Source organism: Gallus gallus, chromosome 4 (assembly GCF_016699485.2).
Source record: "Gallus gallus isolate bGalGal1 chromosome 4, bGalGal1.mat.broiler.GRCg7b, whole genome shotgun sequence".
NCBI lineage: Eukaryota > Metazoa > Chordata > Aves > Galliformes > Phasianidae > Gallus > Gallus gallus.
The window spans coordinates 44207652-44233682 of NC_052535.1; the positions used below are offsets into that span (position 1 = coordinate 44207652).

Sequence of the window (26031 nt, forward strand, 5' to 3'; positions counted from 1 at the left end):
TTCAGCAGCAGAAAACTATTCATATATTTGCTTCATAAAGCAAGAAATCTAACCTTGCAAAGAAAATATTCCTGTGTGAATTCGGATTTAAGGGTACATATTCAAGTAAAACATTGAGATGACAGTGTCAGAAGAGGTATGCAAAAGGCTTGTTTTTTCCTAATGAAGAAAAGAATGAAAGCTCAAGAAAAAACCTAAGCAGTTCACATTCTGTCATAATACTTTGAAGGTGATGTTAGAGTATGCATAAGGAGTTCGAAAAAATAAATGAATATAGATTTCAATCCAAAAAGAGTAGTAGACTTGGCACACATTTCAGAATTCATGATGGAAACTGTTTGAAATAAATTATGAAGGAGAAGTGTCAAGTAAAGCTGAGAATTAGCCAAGAAACATTGGAATACAAGATGCTAGAATTGAATTTAATTGGGATTTCATAGCTGAGTGGAATGTAGATTTTTGACAAAGAAAAAAAATCATACTTTGAAAATCATTTGGAAATACCAAGTCACAAATGTAGTTCTGGATATCTTTTTTTTTGTTGTTGTTGTTGTTTGTTTTTTTAAGAAGTACCACTACATTTTCACATCTACTCCCTTAATTGTTATGCTCTGCAGACTGCAAAGGGTCATTACCACTGGTTCACAGGAAAAAGTATGCATACTTGGGAATCCTACCTCCCAGAAAAGAGGGACTGCTTGACTCTGTCTTAAAAGCTAGCAAATGCTCCTGTTCCTGCAGAAAAAGAAAATGTATCTGTGACATTACAGGCTTCAGTTATAGAAGCTGGACATAGGAACCGCTCAGCTGCAGCCTGCTGAGAAGTCCACTAATTCACCTTGGTATCCACCTGGTTGTCTACTTTCACAATGGAATCTTTGCTCTTTATGTAGTGCTGGATACCTTACTGTCAATTTCATCTAATCATATTATTTAATAAGGGGTAATTCAGGAGCTGGTCTTGGAAACCTTGGCAGCCTCTTTTCCGGAAAGTGAATTTACCTATCCTACACTGGCTAGTCACTGCTTACTAGGAGGCTGTCATGGTTTTATGATTTTGTGATTTTTCATAATTGGTACTCCACATCATAACATCATGTAGTGCATTAGGAGTTAAAGAGTTAATGCTCCAGTTCCGGGTACCTGGTTCCCAGAAGATAAGAACTACCAACCCCAAAGGACTTTGCATTTGGAGGCAAGATAAAACTCCTGGCAAGTCATGAGACTGCCCTCTCTTTTCTCTCCTGCTCGACCCGACTAACATCTCACCAACATTAGAGTAAGGCCTTCGGTTTCCAGACTCTCTCTCATTTTATTTGACGTATTAGCTTCAATTCTAATTATATAGTACTATATAGTATTATAGTGTGTTATCTCACATTCTGATATCTTATTTAGTAAATCAGTTTGTTTCTCCTCAGATCACTGACGCTGTTTTGTTTTTAGGCCCATCTCTCTATCCTTTTCCCCTTTTACCTTCTTCTCTTTCCTGGGGTGCAGATCTGTGGATCCCTATGTCCTGCTAGTCACAGAACTGGGCCAAACCAGCCTGTAAACCATTGACATTCTTGGTGGAGAATGCATGCATAGGCTGCTTTCTGGCTTTTAGAAAAAATATCTCTCTGCTCTCAGAGAGCTTCATTAGAAAAGGTTATCAGTTCTTTACTGAAAACACGACCTTGAAAGTCCAGGCAGATTGCCAATATTCTGGGATATTTGTAAACTTTTTAGGTACTGCTAGCTTGCTTCTGTAAAGAGGAAAAAAAAAATGATCCCACTTTCTCTTTTAGAACAGTTTCCAGAGATAGCTGCTAATTCTACAGAACTTGCAGAACTTGTGATTTTTCAGCAGTCTCTCATTCTCTTCCTTGGAACCTTAATGATTGGTTTGATTCGTAGTCTGATCACGTGTTTAACCATCCTGATTGAACTACTCACCATTTTACTAATTTCACTCATTATCTGTGTACTGGCACTCTGTATTTGTGATCCTTTGAGTAAGCTTTCCTCAGAGCCAGAGGATACTGAGTGGCAGGGAGCGTGGAGGTACTTGGGAGAAACTTTAAAGAGAGGGACATCCTCGGTGTCATGTAACTTCACTCCTGAACACCTGCAAGATCCTGAGAGCCCAAGCAGATATTTGAGACAGGGAAGTTGTGATTCAGATGGATCTAGGGATGCACAAATTATTTGGCGCCTGGCTTATGCTTTTCGGTCCTTAGTCAATACTATCCTAGGCAAGAAAGAGTCTCCTAGTCAGGAAAGGACTCCCGAGATCTGAGTGAGTCTTCGAGTTGAGAAGGAAAGTCTCCAATCTGAGAGAGAGAGAATCTCCAATCTGTGAGAGAGAAACTCTGATCTGAGAGAAAAGACCTCCAGTCTGAATGAGACACCCTTCAAAACGAACGAGATGCCTTCCAATCTAAGCAGGACAGTCTCTGAACCGAGCAAGACTCCCTGCAATCCAAATTCAACAGCCTCCAAACAGAATGAGACAGCCTTCAATCCAAACTAGACAGTCTCCAACCCAAATGAGACCCTCGAAACTGAGCGAGACACTTTCCAGTCCAAGTTTGATACCCTCTGAACCGAACAAAAGACCCTCCAGTCCAAACTAAACAGCCTCCAACCAAACGAGTCAAACTTCAATCTCAACAAGACATCCTCCAAGCTGAATGAGACCTCTTCCTAACTGAGTAAGACAGACTCTGAGCTGAGCTGGAGAGTAAGAGCGCCGAAACTGACCAACGTGACCAATAGCAGGAGACACCAGAATCAATGCCAGTTGCTTCTGTAAAAGGATGGAAAAAGAAACGAGCATCACCTCATTTAGATCAGAAGAAAGGGGAGGAGGAAGAAGTAGAGGAAACAGAAACTATAAGAGAAGAGGAGGAAAGAGGTCCAGAGTGGCTCTGAGATCCAGGGGATCCAGAAAGAGGGCTTAGACCCCCAATGCCTAGGAGGGTAACAATAAGCCCCAAAAGAGTAGGAGATAGGGAAAACAATGTCACCATTACTACTCGACGTTCTGAGAATGACTGAAATTCGAGGTTTGAGAAAAGACTTTTCACAGCAACCAAATGAATCCATCGTCACCTGGTTACTTCAATGTTGCGACAATGGGGCCAACAGTGTGTTGCTAGATAGGAGAGATACCAACTGGGTAGCATTGCTAGGGACTTAGCTGTTGGCTAAGGTATTAGTGGATGTCAGGATGAGGCTCTCCCCCTCTGAAAGCAGATGCTGTTAGCCATAAAGGAAAAACACCCCTTCAAATATGATCTGTTGCCTTAGATAAAGAAATGGACTGCTATGAAAAAAGGCATCTATTATTTGAGAGAATGAGCCGTGGTGGAAATGTTACGTGACCGCACATTCATTCCTGATGATCCAAAGCAACAGCATGATCCTGAGACCGTCAGGTGTACACCAAATATGTGGCGTAAATTCACATGAACTGCACCAGAAAGGTACACCAGTACATTAGCAGCAATGTATGGCAGAGAACAAAGAAGACCCCTTTCAAATGAACTGATAAATAGACTTCATGACTTTGAGTTACATTTAATCCCTCTGCGAGCTTGTGTTTCAGCCATTTCAAAAGTAACCAAAAAACTGGACAGAACAGAGAGCAATCAAGAAGATATTATGGACAAACATTCTACTGTGCTTTATTGTTATGAAACTGATGAATCTGTAGTGGTATCAGAGGCACCTGATGGGGATCAAGCTTATCAAAATAGCCTACTAGATGGGCTGATCAAATTGTTTTCCTCCCGACCTGCATCATCACATGTCTCAGCTATTAAAAGAAGATATCCCCCTGCTCAACCAAGTGACAACAGTAAGACTATGTCACGTATTGCCCTGTGGCGTTACCTACATGACCATGGAGAAGATACAAAGAGGTAGCATAAACCCACTCCTGCACTTCAAGCACAGGTAAAAGAATTACAAGACAGATCAACAACAGAGGTGAACTCCTCCAAAGAGGTGATTGTTCCAGTTGCTGCCAGACATGGCAAAAGCCATAAGAACCTTGATCAAGACTCACAGAAGAACAATAGAGGTAACAAATAGAGGGGCCCTGCCTCCAGCCAATGGGGGGAAAGGGACAATAGAGTGCATTGGATTGCATGGATTAGATGGCCTGGCACATCAGAACTGCAGAAGTATAAGGCACTGGTGGAAACTGGTGCACAGTGCACTCTAATGCCCTCGGGTTACCAAGGGACAAAATCAATTTATATTTCTGGGGTGAGTGGGGTTCCCAAGGGTTGACTGTGTTGGAGGCCAAAATAAGCCTCACTGGTAAAAACTGGCAAAAGTACCCTATTGGGACTGGCCCAGGGGCTCCATATATACCTGGTACTGATTACCTCAAAAGGGGATATTTTAAGGATCCCAAGGGGTATCGATGGGCCTTTGGAATAGCATTAGCAGTTGTCTGTTTTGCCTGGCCTGTCAGAAGATCCATCTGTTGTGGGGTTGCTACAAGTAGAAGAGCAACATGTACCGACTGCTACAAAAACAGTGCACAGACAGCAGTACCAGAGCAACAGGGATTCCTTGCACCCCATCCATAAGTTGATTCATCAACTAGAGAGTCAGGGAGTGATCAGCAAAACCTGCCTTTTAACAGCCCCATCTGGCCAGTGCATAAAGCCAGTAGAGAACGGAGGCTGACGATAGACTACCTTGACCTGAATGAAGTCACACAGCCACTGAGTGCTGCTGTGCCAGACATGCTAGAACTCCAGTATGAACTAGAGTCAAAAGCAGCCAAGTGGTATGCCACCACTGACATCGCTGATGCCTTCTTTTCCATTCCTTTGGCTACAGAATATAGGCCACAGGTTGCTTTCACTAGGAGGGGCATTCAGTATACCTGGAATTGTTTTCCCTCAGGGGTGGAAACAGTCCAACAATTTGACATGGGTTGATCCCACCTGCATTGGGACAGGACAGTGCTCCCAGGCACTTAGAGCACATTGATGACATTACTGTGTAGGGCAACACAGCAGAGGAAGTTTTCAAGAAAAGGAAGAGAATAATTCAGATCCTTTTGCAAGTTGGTTTTGCTGTTGAGCAAAAAAAAAGTGAAAGGATCTGTAGAGGAAATTCAGTTCCAAGGTAAACAGTGGCAAGATGGACATCATCACATCCCAATGGATGTGATCAACAAAATCACTGCCATGTCTCCACCTACTAGTAAGAAAGAGACACAATCTTTTCTGGGAATAGCAGGCTTTTAGAGAATGCATGTTTCAAACTATAGCCTCTTTGTTAACCCCCTTTCAGGTGATGTGGAAGAAGTATAATTTTGTGTGGGATCCTGAGCAGCAGCACACTTTCAAGTAAACCAAACAGGAGATAGCCTGAGCCATGGCCCTGGGGCCAGTACAGATGGGGCAGGATGTAAAGAACATCCTCTACACTGCTGCTGGAGGGAAAGGTCCCACTTGGAGTCTGTGGCAGAGCCTCAGAAGAGATCCGAGGCCGACAGCTGGGATTCTGGAGTCAAGCATACAGGAGATCCGAAGAGTGTTATACTCTGACTGAGGAGGAGATCTTAGCTATGCATGAAGGGGTTCAGGCTGCTTCCGAAGTAATCAGCACTGAAACGCAGCTCCTTCTAGCACCTCAACTTCCATTGCTGAACTGGATGTTTAAGGGAAAGGTTTCCTCTACCCATCATGCTGCTGATGCCGCTTGGAGTAAGTGGATTGTGTTGATTACACAATGAGCTTGGATGGGGAACCTCAGTCGTCCAGGAATCTTAGAAGTGATCATAGACTGGCCTGAAGGTAAAAGTTTGGAACATCACCAGCAGAAGAGGTATGGCATGCTAAAGAGGCCCCGCCATACAATGAACTACTAGAAAATGAAAAGAAATTTGCCCTGTTCACAGTTGAATCACATTATATTGTGGAGAAGCATCACGGATGGAAGCTGCTGTGTGGAGCCCCACACAACAAGTTGCAGAGGCCACCAAAGGTAAAGAAGAATCAAGCCAACTTGGAGAGGTAAATGCCATCCAGCTGGCCTTTGATGTTGCTGAACAAGAGAGGTGGCCAATGCTTTATTTTTATACTGACTCATGGATGGTGGCAAATGCCTTATGGCGGTGGTTACAGCAGCAAGAACAAAACAAGTGGCAAAGAAGGGGTAAACCTATTTGGGCTTCTGAACTGTGGAAAGACATTGCTGCTCAAATAAAGAATATGGATGTAAAGGTGCATCATGTAGATGCTCATGTGCCTAAGAGTCAGGCTACTGAAGAACAACAAAATAACCATCAGGTAGATCGAGCTGCCAAAACTAAGGTGGCTCAAATAGATATGGACTGGCAATACAAGTGTGCATTATTTCTGTCTCAGGGGGCCCATGAGACCTCAGGACATCAAGGAAGAGATGCAACATATAAGCAGGCTAGAGACCAAGGGGTGGACTTGACTATGAATGCTATTGCACAGGTTATTTATGACTGTGACACATGTGCCACAATTAAACAAGCCAAGAATATGAAAGCTCACTGGGGGGAAGGGCGATGGCAGAAGTTTAATGTTTGTTAGTTGTTGTTTGTATATATTAAGCATTATGTAATGATGTGGAATAAGGGGTGGAACATCATGGTTTTGTGATTTCTGGTTATCAGTACTCCACATCATAACATCATGTAGTGCATTAGGAGTTAAAGAGTTAACGCTCCAGTTCCAGGTACCTGGTTCCCAGAAGACAAGAAGAACTACATACCGCAGAGGACCCTGCATTCAGAGGGAAGATAAAACTCCTGGCATGTCACAAGACTGCCCTCTGTTTTCTCTTCTGCTCAACCCGATTACACATCTCGCCAACATTAGAGTAAGGCCTTCGGTTTTCAGACACTCTCTCATTTTATTTGATTTATTAGCTTCAATTCTAATAACATTGTATTATATAGTATTATAGCGTGTTATCTTGCATTCCAATATCTTATTCAGTAAAACAATTTGTTTCTCCTCAGATCTCTGACGCTGTTTTGTTTTTACACCCATCTTTCTATTCTTTTCCCTTTCCTGGGGTGCAGATCTGTGGGTCCCCTCACAACTCTAGTCGTGGAACTGGGCTGAACCTGCCCATAAGCCATTGACAGAGGCATTGAATGTAAAGATTTGTAGGAAGACATCTACTATCCTAAACTGGAATTCCTGGATCAGGAACCAGGATACAAATAATTTGAAGCTAGACTAAAGAACATTACTCATTTTCATTTTCTTCTGCTTTAATGAATCTTTAACTCTGTACAACAACAATTTGATGAGATTTCTAAACACTAGGATGAAAAATGAAAATTTTATCTGTTTCTTTCAAATTTCACCTGAACTTGCCTGTATAATCACCACCTGTTAACATGAAAATCATTCATGTTGAGTAAAAGGAAGGATATGAACCCTTATTAACAGGAGAAAATTGCAACCTGTGACTGTTGCACAGAGGGAGGCACTTAAATGGTGGCATTTAACCTATATCCTTTGGATAGGACAGTGGCTCATGTGGAGAGGTCTGACCTGTCTATATTTACTTTAAAAATTGACTAACTTGGCTGCCCAAGATGGACTGATTCCATTTTGAGACATCTGATTTTGTCTATTTCAGGACAGTAGGCTCAGCATCTAACTAACTGCTTACAGGGTTGCAGAGTAGGTACCTAAACCAAAAGTGGTACAACCCACAGCACTACTGCACAAGCATCCTCTTGCAGATACATTCCAGGGTTTATGAATTAAAATATTTCAAACATTTCTCAAGTACAACAGTGTTTCCTGGACAGAGCTCCAAATAGGTGTTGAACAACAATAATCACCCATCTTATTTTTAATAATCCCTGGAAATTCAATGGAAATTGTGAACTTTGGTATTGCATTGAGTGGAGGAGTACAGGTCTTTAATGTGACTACTGGCAATTCAATTTTCAGATTATTTGTAAGCGGTACTTACATAATAAGTGTGCCCCTTTTTCACTTACATTAATAGTAAGCAGTAATGACAAAATTATCTACACCTTCTGAAAGATTTCAAGTTACACTTTCAGTAAGACTCATCTCTATCAACAACTAATTTATCTCAATCATTCAAAAATTGTAAGGTGAGAGTACAGAGGTGAAGGTTATTTGACCTCACTTAAACAAAACAGAAATGTAATTTGAGTAACTCATTTGATCTTTTAAATCAATAGATAAGAAGCATATTACTTTACCAACAGAGGTTTCCCATCAATCCAAAATATCTTCCCTTCACTTTTACTTCTCACACTACAAAATTGTAATGACAAAACTAGGGATTTTTGAAATGACTACAAGCATCAAAGCAATAAACTACTACAGTTGTTAACCTTTATAATTGGTTAAATTAAGGAAAATTGAGTTGATTGCAAATGGACTCATTTCCAAGAGTTTACAGGCTGGAAATAGCAACATTAATATGTGTCTCCAGACTCAAACTAAATATTTGCATATACAAAGAGAACCATGAAATAATAGCTAATTGGGAGAGATTAGCGAGACCTTACCTGGGGAAAAAAATAAGTGGGTGATCAGTATCTGGTTAAAGCTTTTCTAGCAATATCTTTCACACAGACATTATCATTTATCCATACAGGGCTTTAATAAAATGGAACTGAACTGATTAAAATGAATCAATCAACTGAAGCAACTTAGACAATCAACCCACAGGTCACTGTGCTTCAGAAAGAGAAAATTCTTATTCTTAGCACTCAAGAAGTTTGCGCTTTTAGAAAGGTACCTGTGCTATTCACTCAAATGCATAAGTCCAGGTAGGGCAGCAGCATGACCTTGCTTTCATCTTGCTGCTTTCATGCCTCAAAAGTTGAGCTAGTTAGTAAGGGAATTAACAGAGATGAGGTTGTAAGTGGTAAATTACAAATCTTTCATACTCTTGGCAAATTGCCTGTCCTTCCTTCTTTGTCATATTTTCCAATGCTTTAGGGATACATTTTCTCAAAAACAACCTTAAACAGTGGCTCACATCCCTATCTTAACTCTATCTACATGGCCTATGTGATTTGCCTTCCATCAGAAGGTGGCTACCTGCCTTCTTGACCACACTTCCACATCTCTTGCATCTCATTTATCTTAATGAAGATGGTTTTGGGTTTTTCAAACCCAAAGCAGAACTCACGTAAAATGCATGTGAAATATCTGAGGATCCAGAGGACCACATAATAGCTCAAAAAGAAAGTAGGTGGGTTTCTGGTCTTCAGCAACCTCTGGATAGCCTTCAATAAGCTAGTTTTACCTATGTCTCCCTTTAAGAGCCAGTATAAGAAGACTGTTCTCTCCGCAAAAATTACATGGGCTGTCTTCAGTCAGAGTTGGTCTTAACTTTTACACATGACATCAGGAGCAAAATAAGATTAACAGAGATGACAGCACCTTGTTAAGCCTATGTTCAGTGATATATTCATGTGCACATTGCAATTTTTCATTTTAAGAAAAGGTTCAGTCTTAACTGAAACTAATTGGGAAGGTTTGGAACTAATTTGAATTCTTTTGGTTTGCTGCAGAGAAACTAAAACAAAAGAGGCATTGAGATTAACAACACTAATTCTCAGAGGCAATCCGGTTAAGATTTAGGACTTCAGGAAAGTCTTATGTTTGTTTACATGTGTTGTGACTCTCCAATCAATAAATTAATTGCATGTTTATGTATTTCTTTCCTTATGTATTTTATTCCTTATACTCCTCACCTTAACCATGTCCTTTGCTGCTCTTTAAAGGAGAAGCAATCTCCTTTGCTAAAGTTTCTTTGGTTATTTACCTTTCTACATCCTCAACAGGGGACTTCTTTGTTATGATGTTCTTGGCAGAATAGGACAATCTCAAAAGGAAAAACATTCCCAGAAAGTAACCTTTGCTTAGAAACAGTGAAGTGGCCCATTTGTTCTTAATTTTAGACTCCTAACTGTCACCTAAATGCATAACAGATACTTTCACTCTGAGCAGAACACTGAATATAGTTTCTTCAACAATTAGATTTCTTCAGCTAACATATATTACATATAAATTTACATTTTCAAATTATCAGAGTAACCCCTTTTGGCAACTCTCTCATGATATCCTTAATGATAAGTATTACAGAGCACATCTTTTTACTCTACCACATATGCTTTTCTTTTCCATATAAGGAACGATTATTCCAGTCATAAATGTCATGGAACAGATTTTCTGCCATTGTAGAAACATTGATAATTTATACTCAAAGAAGGGACTAGGAACAGATATCTTTCTTGAAGAACATATCTAACCTGACCAAATACGAACCTACACAAAGAATAAAATATTATGTTTAAGATCTGGTCTAATCTGCTCATTCTCCTTGCACCTTCTCTCCTCCAAGAATTCAGTTTTTAACATAGTGTCAGAGATCAAATTCTTTCATGTCAGTTAATTCTTTTGTGCCTATCAGATACATTGCAATAGTGGGTATTTATTTTTTGCAACCATAGTGACGAAATGTGTTTATTGGCTACAGTCACAAGAACATTAAGCAAGTATTTGTCTTTGCTTATAGTTCAGAAAATCTGAACATCAAATAATAGGGATCTGGGGAGCAGGGCTACAAAAGAAGTTGTGCAACATTTTTTCAGACACCCATCTATCAGTGTGATTTTTCAATTAATTGAAAAACAAATATTATAACATAGGCAAAGAAAGAGGAATCAGATTCTTCCGAGGAATAAATTCTTCATCTAGTGCTTATTATGGATGAATTTTCTCAAATTCTTCACATTCTTATTCTTGAAGACATTTTATTTAACTCCTATGTGCATAGTTTTTAAATTATTCTTATCAAAAGTTAACAAAAATTTTCAGGTAACATTATTAAGTTAATTTTAGGTGGTAATGTTGTGATCCAGCAAATTTTAAACTATAGTTTCTTAAGGGAATTTAGGAAGTGGAGTGTTTGCCCCATTTGACCATCCAGAACTCATGATCCATCATAGTCAATAAAACTGTTAGCACAGTTGGTCAAGCTCCCAATGAATGACAGATGTTGTACAGAAGATCAATATTAAATGGATATCACACAAGAATATATGCCAAAGATTATTAGCAACATCTTTACATGGAATTATATAGAAGAAAATGTAAGTAGTGTGTATTTGAAGTCTATCAAAGAAATGTGAAATGTCACAAATCTGTACTAAAAAAAACAACAAAAAAGGAACAGTCTGTGCCTGATGACAAAGTTACTAAAGCACACTGACTTCATTAGCATAAGTCCTTTCGCTTTATTCCAGATGGGAAAAAAAATAAAAAACTCAAACCTTTTCTATTCTAGCATAATTTTAAATGTCTTGGGGTACAGAAATTACAATAATTGTATCAACTAGAGACTTCATGACAGCTGCAGATTCCTTTAATTCAGTGATACGCATTTCAGTGATCTGTATTATTTCCCTGTCTCAAAAAAATTAAACATCTACCTCTTAATGCAAAGATACAGAAACAAATTGAATTTTTTTATAGTAGACAGCATAATCTTGTTATCAAGACAATACACAAACAAGTAGAAACTCTAACGGGATACAGCTATACTCTAGTTTACTTCTTCAGTACTTGTTTTCCAAAGTTACTTCTAGTCATTAAACCACACAAAATACAGCAGTATGGTTCAGAAGGAAATAAAAATACACTTAATATCTTCTCACTGGAAGAAATGCAATTGACTAGGACAGTGGAGTAGCTCTCGATTATAAAAATTTGTTAATTCTAGTTTCCACAGAAATAAAAAGGACACATTACTTCCAGAGTAACCTATAATATATAAGAGGTTACATTATTCTGGGCATCGCAGGAATTGTATCTCCTGAGGAGTACTACAATGACTTGAATTATACTGTCCAACTGATATTTCCTATGTATCGAAGAATTGCAAATATTATCAAATAACATTCCAATTTAACCTATGATGTGATAAATTACGTAATGTATAAACCACATGGCATACAAACATTTCTGTGACATACGCAGTCATAATACTTTGACACATAAAAACCCACTAAATAAGGTGAATAAATATTACGTTTTACCACCACCAGATAGTACTCCTGATTACTTTGAACTTCACATCTCACATGCTAGTGTCACATTTTTTAAGGAGCAAGAGTCTTTTATCCACTGAGAAACAATAGGTGCACTTGCTACTTAGCTGTGTAAATCTTCTGACTGAAGCAAAAATCAGAACTGGAAGAGGAAATGGCCCAACATATTCACAGCCAGACTATTGGTAATGGCTTGTCCATGCCAATACGAACTCTCAGTAGAATTTCTAGATAAACACTGTTCTTTGTCTGCCTGGCTGAAACAATGAACATATGTTTTAAATAGATGAGTCTCTTCTGGTTAGATAAAATAACCTGGCATCGAAGAAGGTCGATGACATCAGATAATAGCAAATATTTTTAAAGTTATTGTAATTTTCCTTTGTCTAACTTCTGTTTTGAGTACAGAAACCAAAGGTCACAAAGTCACCCATCACCAAACTCAAGGAAAATCAAATTTTCATAGAATGGCCTGGATTGAAAAGGACCACAGTGCTCATCTAGTTTCAACCCCCCTGCTATGTGCAGGGTCACCAACCACTAGACCAGGCTGCCCAGAGCCACATCCAGCCTGGCCTTGATTGCCTCCAGGGATGGGGCATCCACAACCTCCTCGGGCAACCTCTTCCACACCACTCTCTGTGTGAAAAACTTCTTCCTAATATCTAACCTAAACCTCCCCTGTCTCAGTTTAAGACCATTCCCCCTTGTCCTATCACTATCCACCCTCATAAACAGCCATTCCCCTTTCTATTTATATGCTCCTTTCAACCACTGGAAGGCCACAATGAGGTCTCCCCAGAGCCTTCTCTTCTCCAAGCTAAACAATCCCAGTTCCCTCAACCCTTCCTCCTAGGAGAGGTGCTCCAGCCCTCTGATCATCTTAGTGGACCTCCTCTAGACCCATGTCCTTCCTGTACTGGGGGCCCCAGCCCTGGATGCAGTACTCCAGATGGGGCTTCACAAGAGCTAAGTGGAGAGGGACAATCAACTTCCTCTCCCTGCTGGTCTTTTTTAATGCAGCCCAGAACACAGTTGGCCTTCCAGGCTGCAAATGCACACTGCTGGCTCATGTCCAGCTTCTCACCCAGTTCATTTTCTGAGAAAATGAACTAACTGACTTTGATAGCTAAGTGATAACTTTAACTGAAATGGTCTTTATTGTCACTCTTTAGCATAGTGTCCCTTTATGACACCACTGTAACGCATACTGGTAATCTGATCTTTTACTTCATCTCTCACAATTCTAAACAATTATTTATTTTGTTAGACAACTCCATGATTGCACTGTGACTCAGCAATTAAATTTAGCTTGTCCATATTCAACCTAAATTGTACTCACAAATACTTGACCTGGACCGTAAGAGATAACAACAAGCTCTTCCTATATCTGAACACAACACGTCACAGATTTTCAAAAGGACTCCTGAAAAATTAGTTAGACTTCGTCTCTACTATCTTGAAACAGTCATTAACTTCCATAGTAATAAAAATTAGAAAAAGAGCATTTTAAAAATAACTTGTTTTTAATTTCATACCTATTATTATAGGGTTAAAGCTTGATTTTCTAAAGTTAAAAATCAGCATGGAAAAACAGAATATTAAAAGACATTTAGAAGATGATCTCATAAGTCTGGAAGATTTGTCTTTGTTTTAATGTTCCAAAAGATGGCAATATGAGTAGATATGTAACTAGCCAGTTCCAAAATGGATGAAGAACGAATGTTCAGCTTTTGACTGATTAACCTTACAAAATCCTATTTCTGTTTAAGAATTTTAAAAATATGGAAGTTTTATTTCTGAAAGTTAGATTGCTATGAACAAAAATCTCCATTCCTCTACTCTGTTTATCTTGCCTTCTAAAAATGCACTCTGAATTTATTAATTTGCCATGTAATTATGAAGGCACTGTATCAAAAAGAATAGACATTAGTGAAGGTTCTTATTTGAATACATTCACAACAACTGTACTCATTTCATAAGGTTGAAATACCTTTTCATTATACCTAGATACTTAATACAATTCCCTGCATGTGATACACAACCTGATTTTTAAACAGTTAAAAAAAAACCTAAAAGGTCCAAATAGCAGCTTAGGCAACTCCAAGCTGATCAGCATTTTAAATAAATGCTCTAAAGTAGCCCTAAAAAAAACCTATAAAATGTTTTAGTAGGACTAATCTATCCAACCTGCTGAAGATATACAAGAGCCTGTATTTAGCTTCTCTTCAGCTTTACAGATCTCAGACTTCAAAGCGATTTTCTTCTGATTAAGAAGTGTCCAGAATATGCATGTAATCCATCCAAGAGTTTATCTAATTAGGTCAGTCCTTGTGACTTAAAATTGAACCTACATAGAGCTATATTATAAGGCAAGTTAAACTTCTAGTTTTTCTGACATGAGTTTATAAGGGAACCGCATTAAACTAAAAGCATAAGCTACATTAAAATTGTCTAACTTTACATAATGTTTCTAGCACCATTTAAGTGATATTTTAAGTGATAGTTATATTTTTGAAAGAAATACCGTAATTATGATGCACCTTTCCAGTCATTTTAACTACATAAAGGAATATATTAAGTTTAGTTAGTTATCCGCAGACTAAAACCAAGTCACCTGAACAACCAATGAGTGCTCAGAGGCAGCTGGGCAAGATATATGCAATGCTAACAGAATTTCACAGAGCTTCTAGGGCACATTAGTGAGATCCACACCACGTTAGTGCATAGAGCAATCTTCATTGCATAAATCAAGTGAAGTTGTGAGTAACAGGGACTTTATATTAGAAGATGCATATATATTGAAGTTATAAACACTAGGATCCTAGTATTCATCCTACTACAAAACCTGTCACGGGAAGAACTGTTGATGCTATAGAAGAAGTTTCTAACTCAGAGAGGACAGATGAACTGACCATTTTAATCAGCAGCATAATGAATGTTTTAGTTAAGGAAGTTTTGCATTTCTAATATCTTTTCAGAAAAACTAAAAAGGAGCTAAAGAAAAAAAGCCAGGCCAAAACCCTAACTCTGCTCTTGTGAGGCCTTCAGCTGTGTAACGTTAGATTAACAGCAAACACAGTCTTTCAAAGATGAAGGATATTTTTTATTTTACTGATACAAAAGTTAATTCCACTCAGTACTGTGTTTTTTTTTTTAACCACATCTGATAAAGAGGTTTCTATTAAATGCATTTTAATGAATGATTCTAGAATGATACCAGAACTATTATAGAAAACATTACCTGAGATGCTTACTTTGACATTTGAATAATTTGATTAAGAAAATATAGGAGTTCAAATCTATATGGAAGACAGAAGGAAAAAAAATAATAACGGAAATACATGGTGATTAAATTCTGAACCCCAAAATAGATATTTGAGCTCCTCATTTAACTACAATATAATTTGGGAATGCATGGAAAGACCATTAGAAGCTGATGAGTAACCAGGAATAAATAGTACTGAAGAGTAAAGCTTAGCTGTACAGCCTCTCTGGAAATAATTATTCCTTTCAGTTGTGACCAAAACCATCCTGAATTTGGTTTCCTAATGGAGTTCATCAGTTTATGAAGGCTTTTTTTTAAAAAAAAAAAACATAGTAGGAAAAACAAAGGACTCTCCAAACCACAGGACTGGAAAACTTGTCTGGATAGGGAGCAATAGCTTCAAAGCTGTTTATTAGTAATACTTCTCTGTATAATACAGAGCAGTAATTTGAACTGCTACATAGAGGGAGAAGACTGACTGTCCATTTACTGAAGGGAAAAGGTTATCAGTAGCAAAGGCTCTCCCCTTGACAATGTTAAAACTTCTAAATGCTGAAACAGTCATCAGGGTGCAGGACTATCTCAGCTCACCTAGGATGCGGAAAACCATGTGTATCTTTTTATTTATTCATTTCCATATTCCTTCTTAAGAAAGTACCTATATTCTGAGTGCAAAGAGTGAGTCTCTCCAAAAAGCTCATTTCTACAAAGAACATGAAGCAGATCTCACATTTATGCTCTTTGCAAGCTAGTTTTACAAACAACTTCAGGACTAAACCCAACTACATCATAGCCTAAAAACTATTCATATGATCTTTCTCCCTAGTCACGTAGACTCTGTAATAAAATACAACAGAACTTGTATTCTACTGATTTTTAGTGCCTTTAGAACACTTTTACTTCATTCTGGGCCTTTCTTTGTGGTTCTTGCTTTGTAACTGTGTAATTGAAAACATACTGTAGGGATACATCAACAAAAAATATTACTCTACCAACAAAAGGACTTTAAAAAACAACTCAATTTTGTATTATGACCTCTCCAGTAACTACTTCATATAAAAATATGTACATAAATGTACCTATTTATATTTTGAATTTTAAAAAAATGATCTTTATGTCACTGAGTTTTCTCAATGTAAATATTTATAATATATGTCATTCTAGTCTATTTCTCTATTCAACTGTAACTTCTCAGTGGCTGGGGCCACTATTAGCTCCACTTTACCACTACAGAAATAAAGACAAGAGGCGTTATCAGTATTGTAGTGAGAGCCCTTGAAAATTTCTTCCCTGACACATGGCAAGTAGTACATACAGGGGTGAGATAGAATAGAAGCGAGAATCTATTTTTCTTCTTTGTTGAAAAAAACCCACAGCTTTCTCATACTATATTAATATATTAACAAATGTCTTACCATTACCAGATTAATGAAACACATGAAAATGCCACATGCCTACAGATAGAAGAAAGCATTGTAGTTGAGAAAAGCTTATCTTCCAACTACCTACACCTCTCCTCCTCCTCCCCTTATTTTATTATTTTGCTTAGTGAAAGCTGTCACATGGTAAGTGAATAAACTATTACTTTGCATACATAATAACTTTTAGGCTTCAGTTATCTCAAGTGGTAAACTAACATTATCCAGAGAGAACATAAAACTTGCTGCCTTGGAAAAGAAATTAGCAGTATTATGATATTTTCTGACAGACCATTAAGAATTTACCCAAAGTTAGAGCTAGCAGGAAGAGTTAAATTTCTCTTTAAGACTGTAGATCTGAAACCACAGTGTTTCATAATGCAATATTGCCTCCATTGTTTTATTTTTAAAAATGCATAGTATGTCAGCAAAATATATTTTGCCACCCTAAAAAAAATATTGAGTAACTATTGTAAAAATTATTAAAGATGTCAAATAAACATATCATGTTTTTAAATTGTTGTGTAAGAACAATATCCTATGTGCACAAACTACCACAGTGAATGGAATTAAAGAAAACAGGAAGTAGTATATTACTCCCAGACTGTTGAATATGACAGACTATCTGATCTGCGCATCTCAGAGAGAACATCGTATATTTGTCTAGCAACCCTCTAGACAAGTGTATCACTCCTCAAAACATGTTTGTCCCAAAATAAGACTTAATACACAAATACTGGCAGAATTGTACAGGTAAAGTTGCAAAGAACCTTGCAATATGTTCTTTTGCTTTGCACTTTTGTAACTATTAGTTGACAAATATTGCACTTACGTATGTTTGAAAAGGTATTTCTAACTGTTGATCTGTTACTGAAAACAAGTCAGTTGATGTGTAATTTGACTTGAATTTAGGAGGAATCTAAAAATGCTATTTAGAGCACTCAAAATTACCAATCATATATATTAAACCTTTACAGTCCTATCCAAAGTCTTCTTCTAGAACTAATGTTTCATCTGTTCTACACAGCAATTTCTCACAGTGCTCAAAAATCACAATGTCAATACACTGGTTAAGATCATGTGCTCACATCTCCCCCTAGTGCCTGTATCTGTTCTGCATATTTTTAACTGAATTTTGAAAGGTGACAATCAGTAGAGTCTGTAGTTCAGTTAAGTCATCACAGAATTCAAGCAAGGAGAAAGAGGTTAGATGTGAAGAGTTTGCTACATGCCTACAAATACTTGTTTACTTATTAGTTTGCTTTGGGGAGAAGGGATGTTTAAGGTAAGGAACAAAAAGAAAATAGGAACATAATTTTTATCTCAGTATAGCCTCTGTGATACTTTTCAGTGATCTCTTCTCAGACTTTATTTCAAATTTACTAACTTCCTCCTTCAGTGAGAAAGAATGCTATTAAGATCTTTTACCTAAACCTTTTCAGAGTGCAAAAACAATACATCACTATAAAAGGTAGAAATGACTTGAAAAATTCATGTTTGCACTCAAAAAATCCCACAAAAAATTTGGTTTCAGTAGACTTTGCAAAAAGCTGACCTCCTGCAATGTGGAAGACACAAAGATGGGAAATTTTCTTATTTTTTCCCCTCCTACTCCCTTTTGTTACTGATCAAGCTACAAGTGGAAGGAAAATAGGTAACTGTGTTTGCAACACCTCTCACCAGTCATATATCACATCTACTGTTATCAGATATTACAAATTTTAGTTACTGATGCTTAATGTTTTGTTCTAAAATGCTGGGAAATGGATAAATAAATTCTTCTGAATTAGACTGAAAGAGTCCCTCATTAACCACCATTCTCCAGTAAACTGAATTTTCAAATATAACTGCACACAGCTTCATGGTATTTTTGTTTGGTTGGTTTTTTGTATTTGCAGCCTGAAACATAAACAGTTCATCACTCAGAGCCAGCATAGAAACACTGCAGTATTCTGACACTTATTGTATTGACAATCATAGAATGGCTTGGGTTGAAAAGGAGCACAATGGTCATTTAGTTTCAACACCCCTGCTATGTGCAGGGTTGCCAACCACTAGACCAGGCTACCCAGAGCCACATCCAGCCTGGCTCTGACTAACATTTGATAATGTTAGTAAACAGTCTATAATACTAAGTCATTTTATCTCTATCAAAGTAAATGAAATATATTTAACTTCTGAATGTATGGATTTTGACATTAAGTTGTTTATTGCACCTAATAAAAGACATGCATTTTGTGCTACAGTTGAATTCTGCAGGACACTTCCTCTTAGATTTCATGCACAGTACCTTCAATTTTATTTTCTATAACTGAAAAAAAATAAGAACTGGTTAAGTTCGTACCAGTCAAACATAAGGTAATCTTCAAAACAATTTTTTTTCCTAGATATATCAATTCCAAAAAGAAAAAAATTTAACAGGATATTCTGCTAGCTAACACATCTGTTATTCTTTTGTTACTCTGAGTAATTTTACACTCTATACTCAGCCTATTTACTTTACAACTCACAAATTAAAATTAAGTTTCTAATTTTCTGGCTGCTAAGTCAAATGAATCTACCGTGTGAACACTTAGGAAGTTGAAGTCCTATCAGGTTTCCCACCCGGTGAGATGAGTGAAACTATTTTACTTGAAAAATAGTTCTACTGGGACCTTATGATTAGCTGTATTCCCATCATTCCTCTGTGTTTTGGATGAATTCTGGACACTTATAATGATTTAATGTTGTGTTCATTTTTCAAAGATTTGCAGGAAGAAACTCTTAAGTAGAAAGAAATTTCATAGAGCTATCGCAATTATTTGTATTAGAAAATATTAAGTAAATATGCACAGTATCAATGGTGAGAATACTAAAGCATTAATCTTGTAGTGAAAGTAAGCTAGATGCAAAAGTACCTAAACATTTATTATTTGTAGAGCTTCATGACTTTGAGCTAAACTGAGTAAATCAAAATGAAAATGCCATATGTTGTTTTTAATTGCAGTATGAGAAATACAAGTTTACATTTTCACACATTTCATTACAATTAGTTGTACACATGAAGTTACTATTGGGGGTTTGAAAACCACCTTTCCTATTCTTAAAAGAAAAGAAAATCTTAAATTGAAAGGCATATAAGTACATATATATGTACACAGCTACAAGCAACAGAGGTAACCTTATTTGGGACATTTACAATAAGATTTCTCAAAGCCTCTATTTCATAGGACACAGGCAAAAAAAATGAAGATTTTTTTTTACTATTGTTTAAGCAAAAGTGCCTATGTGCTATTAATAACCTTTGTGCCATTCAGTCTCCAAACAGCTGGAGGGCAGATGCTCTCATTTCTCATACTTTTGGCAATCCAGAAATTACTACAAAGATTGTTACGTTAAGTAAGTAAAACCATTTCCACCTTAAAAATAGTCTAACTTTCTAACAAAGTAATAATCCTACAAAAAATATTTTTCTTCAGAATGTCTTTCATGGCTGAAATAACATATGCAGTAGCGGAATGTTTACTTTTATCACACTTTTCAAAACTGAAATATAAATTTTTATATAACTGCAGTCTCCCCCTCTCCAACCACTCTTATACCCTTCTCTGCTCTTCAGTTTAAAACAATTTTCTGTCATGTCTGTCTCACTCTTAGAAATAATGCAGGGGTGCTTCTGAAATCCATGACATGTAATGCATCCAGTCGGTATGCATGTATACAAATGAGTCTCAGGCATGAAAACTAGGGAGAGTGCTATTATATGATTAGTTACAATTCTCATCCAGATACAGTACTTTGAAGAAAGCTCTGTGGATGCTGAGAGTGTACTAACCACTATGCTCTCATGAGTCTAATAAATCATTATTAGGTAAGTTAAAGTGCAATGCTAGTTAAAGTGCAACGTTAGTTCAAGTGTTTATATTGCAAAATCTGTTTTTCACAATATAAAAATGCTTCTTAAAAGAAGGAATTTTTACATCAAAACGCATTCACCAGAAATATGCACACAAAGAATAACAGCAAGATGCAAGCCTCTGTACAAGGGAACTTTGCATGCCTGTGGGCTTTTCAAAGCTGGAATAGAATCTGTTGTTTCTACCAAGAATGTGAAGAAAACTCCTTACTAGTATCCCCTCTGTGGGAGTAGCTGCTCAGATGTCCAGTTATGCTCTCATCACCTACAACAATCAAGCTCCCAGGAGCACTGGCAATCACACACTTCACTGTATTTAATATTGGCCACCCTTTGTTCAGTTAAATCAATTATTTCTTCCATCTTAGTTTCAAACAAAGGCTTGGGAAACAAGAGCAAAAGCCAAAAACAGAGTCCAAAGAGATAATAATCTCTCTTTCTTCGTGCAACTCTGATGGATGTGACAAAGTTCCTTTCTCAGCCCTCTGAAAGTCAATAAAAGGTTCCATTGACTAGAACTAATCAAGCTTTACTAAAAATCATCAGGTAATTAGACATGAAATTTTTCTCCTAGTTCAGACTGGTTTTATACTTTATTATAAATAATCACTGAAACAAGGCAAATGTCTGTCTCAATATGTTGCTATTTGGCAATTAAAACCTCTGAAATATGATATTATAAGACTTGCTGGTCAATTTATCAGTTACAACACATGCAGGAGGTAATGAGTTGGGTTACAGCTTGCTTGGCATTCTCATAATGGCAACAGATCTGCAGTCCGCATATTTTAATGCCTGCACAATACATGAACAGCATCAGATAATGATCCTAATTTTGAGTATCATTCATAACAGTTAACTTACATATCTGTTCTGTACAAGGAAAAATTGTAATTTTCCTCTCATTAAAATCAGCTTGCCCTCTGTTGCAGCATAGTAGATAAAGGCCAGAATCTGAATAAAGATTAACAACCCTATGTAAACCTACACCTAGAGTTATGTATCACATTATTTCCTGTAATAATTGTATTTTATCTAAAAAAGCATTTTATTTAGCATTGTGTTTAGGAAGTTTCAACTATGCCTATAAAATTCACGCAGGCATTGGCTGTAGTCACAACACATTCGTTAGTAGAATTGAAAATTTCTGCCTGATCCAACATACATTTGCTAAGTCTTCAGAGATCACTTTGAGAGTAAGCATTTAATGAAGTCCAGCAGGTGAAAATCAGTTCCTTTAAAATGTTTATTTACCCAGATCAGATGTAATTTTCATGTCTAGTACAATGTGCTGTGCATTAATGCACGTAAGTTTCTGAACAGATTGACATTGGCTTAATGATTTTCACTATGTGACAAAGCAAAAACACTATCTAATTTCTCTTCATTTTGAAGCACGGCCATTGAATATAAAGTGTTCTGTTACTGTTTTTGTTCGTTGTTGTGTTTGTGGTTTTTTTTTTTAATACTTGCCAAGCTTTTTATTTTGTTTGGAAGGAAACAACTGTCAAAAATTGAAGGTTGCCTTCCATAGAATGCATTCCTTTGCTACTTCAGGTCTGTAATGCTTTTTCTTAGTATTACTGGAAAAATGCACGCATTTCTATGACTTCTTATTGACTGTGCTTGTAGAGAATTTCAACATAAAGAGATACATTAAGGGAGAAAATGAGGACACATCTCTAAGTGTTAAGGTGTTATTTCTCAATTAGATAAAAAGAATTGCATTATTCATAATCAAAATTGATGTGACATGATAGCAAGAAACTATGCTCTTTACATGTAGCACTCCTATCCACGAAGGAGTCATTTTAAGAGGGGTATTTCTCAGGTTTGAGCTGCAGTAAAACAAAGCTCTTCAACTGGAATATTGTATCATTGGAATAACAGTATGGAATACCAGGTCAATAGCAGATTTCAATGCTAATAAGGAATAGCACTTTACAAATCTTATTGGCTCCACAGGAAAGTGGACTATTGCTCTGGGCAGCCTGGTCTAGTGGTTGGCAACCTTGCGCATAGCAGGGGGTTTGAAACTAGATTATCATTACGGTCTTTTTCAACCCAGGCCATTCTATGATTTGAATAAACTTGTTAGATTATGATATTTTTCTCAAGTTGAATATTCATCATTGTCTTTTATCTCTCCACGGACATATAAGGAAGGATGAGGTTTTGACACTTGCTAGCCAAAGAACCTGACCATTTAAACAACAGCGAACGAACTGCTTCCTGGAAACAGTCTCCCACCACAGCAAGGGGAAGACACAGAAGAAATAGTGATTCTGAATCATATTTCCTGATTGAAAGTGGACTCACACATTGAACATCTCCCACTATCCCCAGCTGCATAGGATAAATCAGAGAAATATAATTTCAACAAATTTAAACAACAAAAAATTAAAAACAATTTGAACAAAAAGAGGAAATAAAAAGTGATGTCTCCCAGAGTCTTGAAGGATCAGCAGGAGCGCACAATTTGCATTAAAGCAAACCGGACTCCAGGAACTCTATCACTGACATTTTGTCCCAGAGAAGGAATACTTTTTCCTTTTTTTAACTGATAACTTTTATACTCTCATTTAGGACTACATTGATATCAAATTTTGATATTTCAAGTAGATGGAATTATCATACTCTAAACTAAACAATATTCCTATTTTAGAAACTCTTCTTTCCATTAGTTGGTATTCAGTTATGACATTTCACATCCTGCTAATACATTTCTAATAAGGAATTATATACTCCATTTCAAAGTTGTTACTTTAAATGTATTAAAGGTGAAAGTGATACTTGATATTCAAAGCATTCCAATATTAATTATTTAAAGCAAAAGATCTGTACTAGGTAGTCTCAAATATTTAAACTTCAGCACTTTCTAAGAAAATACATTAGAAGTGTCTTCTGGCTGGATCAAATTTGAACATGGTAGATCAACCAAAGCATTAGTGCAAAATTATCACTAAATATCCACTTAACAACATGACTACTATAGTAAATTGTGCTACCAAAAAACTTCCACTTCAGTCTAGTTCTCTATGAGAGTTGACTATACTTGGAATGTTTTAAGATGTATTTCAAGCTGTGAATGAGAATCGACCACAAAGTTTTGAGCAAGATGGAAATACAAAGCTATGTTTAAAGAGAGCCAGCATGTGGTTCTGTGCATTTATTAAGACCAGTTAAACTCATTTAACATAAGAAAATCAAAACATGTTTGTTCAAAATTCAGCATTATAATAAGAATTTGGGTTTACATCATAATTGTATCCTGGAGTAGAAATGATACAAGAATAAAGTTGCACACAATCATAATAAAAAGGTACATATTAAAAAACAGGATCAGATGAACAAGAAAATTTGTTAGGCAATGAAATGTATAAGGCAATGAAATTTATATTATGCTGAACAAGGTGTATTTTTAATTTTGTGTTCCAGGAAACCAATCCGAAATAGGTAGGAGAGGAAGAAAAAGGATAGGAAATTAGAGCAAATGCATTTCTTATGAATTACTCCGTTGAACCTCTGAAAATATAAAGCAACCCAAAATCGCAACAAATAGCTATGTTGAGAGAAATAGATACCTACAACACCAACACTCTTTGGACACAATCCATTTATATCAACATAAAAAAGGAAGCAACCAATCAACTACTTCTTTACTTACTTTGGTTTTTACAACATAGATGCAAGGCATTGATCCCGTGCTGTATGGAGCAAGATTAAAAAAAACCTGCAGCATGAAATCCAATCTACCATATTGTAATATGGGATCAAGCCAAAAAAAAAAAGAGAAGTCTCATGCAAAGCATATTCTTGCATAGGATGTTAAAGAAAATTTATGTTCAGACTTCTCCCCTGAATGTTGTACAATCTCTGCATTTCAACTGATGCTGTAATTCCTTGCCAAATACAGTTGTGTGAAATAGCTTACAACTTGAATACAGTTGTGTGAAATAGCTTACAACTTGAATACAGTTGTGTGAAATAGCTTACAACTTGAATACAGTTGTGTGAAATAGCTTACAACTTGAATACAGTTGTGTGAAATAGCTTACAACTTGAATACAGTTGTGTGAAATAGCTTACAAACTATGGTAGCCATAGTTTTGGATTGAAAACTTCAAGCAAAAGCAAGATGCTCGGAATTCTCTGGCAGATATTCCTATGTTGATTATAGATATCTAGCACAGAGTTTTACTTAAGGGCCAGGTTACTCTTTGACTAAGGCTTTGACTTTATTCTTTTGCTGAATACAGAAAGTGTAAAACTCGGTTCTTTGTGAACTGTACTCTCAGTTCCACTTCAGTACCGGATATGTGTACAATACACATAGTATTTACACACTAAAAAAAGAAATCTCAACACAAAGAAATACTGACAGATAGAAGATTAATATTTTTTCCTCATGGCAACAGAACTCTTTCTTCTGCTAAAAATATTTTAAGTGATTAATGTATTTTTATCATATTTATATATTTTTCTATAGAGAAAAGAAAACAAATTCCAGTGAGATAGAATCACTCATACTGGTCAAATATATCATGAAAAAGTAGCAAAATACAGCTTAGGTGACATATTGTCTTTAGTATCAACATGTATCAGATACATCTGCAAGTGATTCAGATCAGTCCATAAAGTGTTTTCAAAATTACCCCTGAACCTTTTATACAAGCTTAGCTGAACTTTATTTTTGAAATATTTAACCTTTTTTCCATTTTGAAGGAGAATTACAGTTTACAGGAAGCATTTGAAAAAGAAACAGGCAAGTATTTTCAAACAAAACGTAATTCTGAAGAAGAAATCGTCAGACAAAGGAATAGATTTGCCTTGCAGCTAGAGTCACTAACACAATGTTGAATTCATTCAGCTATGAACACTCAGGCACAAAGCTGTTAAAGTCAGTAACAGTCCAGTTTTTGCCTTGCATATGTTCTTTAGAGCAAAGATTTGCATGTTCTTATTATCACTGAACTCTCATGAGAAAGCAGAGTGCAGGCAGACTGTCCCCACAGTTTACATGAGGAAAAGATTTCTGTTTATCGTAATGATCTCTTGAATAACAACTATCTAAATTGCTGTTAAAAAGGGAAAAACATCTGCATTTGAAACCCTTCCTCCAGCTGTGTATTGCTCAGTTGTTGGTTTTTCAAGGCATTCAGGAATTGGTGCAATTAGACTGAAGGAACACTGGGTCATGCTCAACAATTAACTTCACTAATCTAGCTGATGCGTCCAAATGTTCCCAATGAGTATTTGTGTAAACAACTTCTCTTGATGGTTCTCTACTCTCCATTTCTTATCATAATAACTTGGCAGCACCTTCCAATATCTGCAGTTCATA

The 26031-nt window shown here is 36.7% G+C and overlaps 1 protein-coding gene across 1 annotated transcript; it reads left to right on the plus strand.

The window, feature by feature from the left end:
* Positions 1–1230: 1230 nt before the first annotated feature.
* LOC124417894 lies at positions 1231–7005 on the plus strand. The gene is made up of 2 exons (XM_046940690.1): positions 1231–1279; positions 5302–7005. The coding sequence occupies exon 2, from the start codon at positions 5946–5948 to the stop codon at positions 6573–6575; it is 630 nt and encodes a 209-aa protein (XP_046796646.1). The 5' UTR covers positions 1231–1279; positions 5302–5945; the 3' UTR covers positions 6576–7005.
* Positions 7006–26031: the final 19026 nt, after the last annotated feature.

Excerpts from the sequence above, each read along its gene's own strand:
- LOC124417894 (XM_046940690.1), top strand. The coding sequence starts at position 5,946 with ATGGAAGCTGCTGTGTGGAGCCCCACACAACAAGTTGCAGAGGCCACC.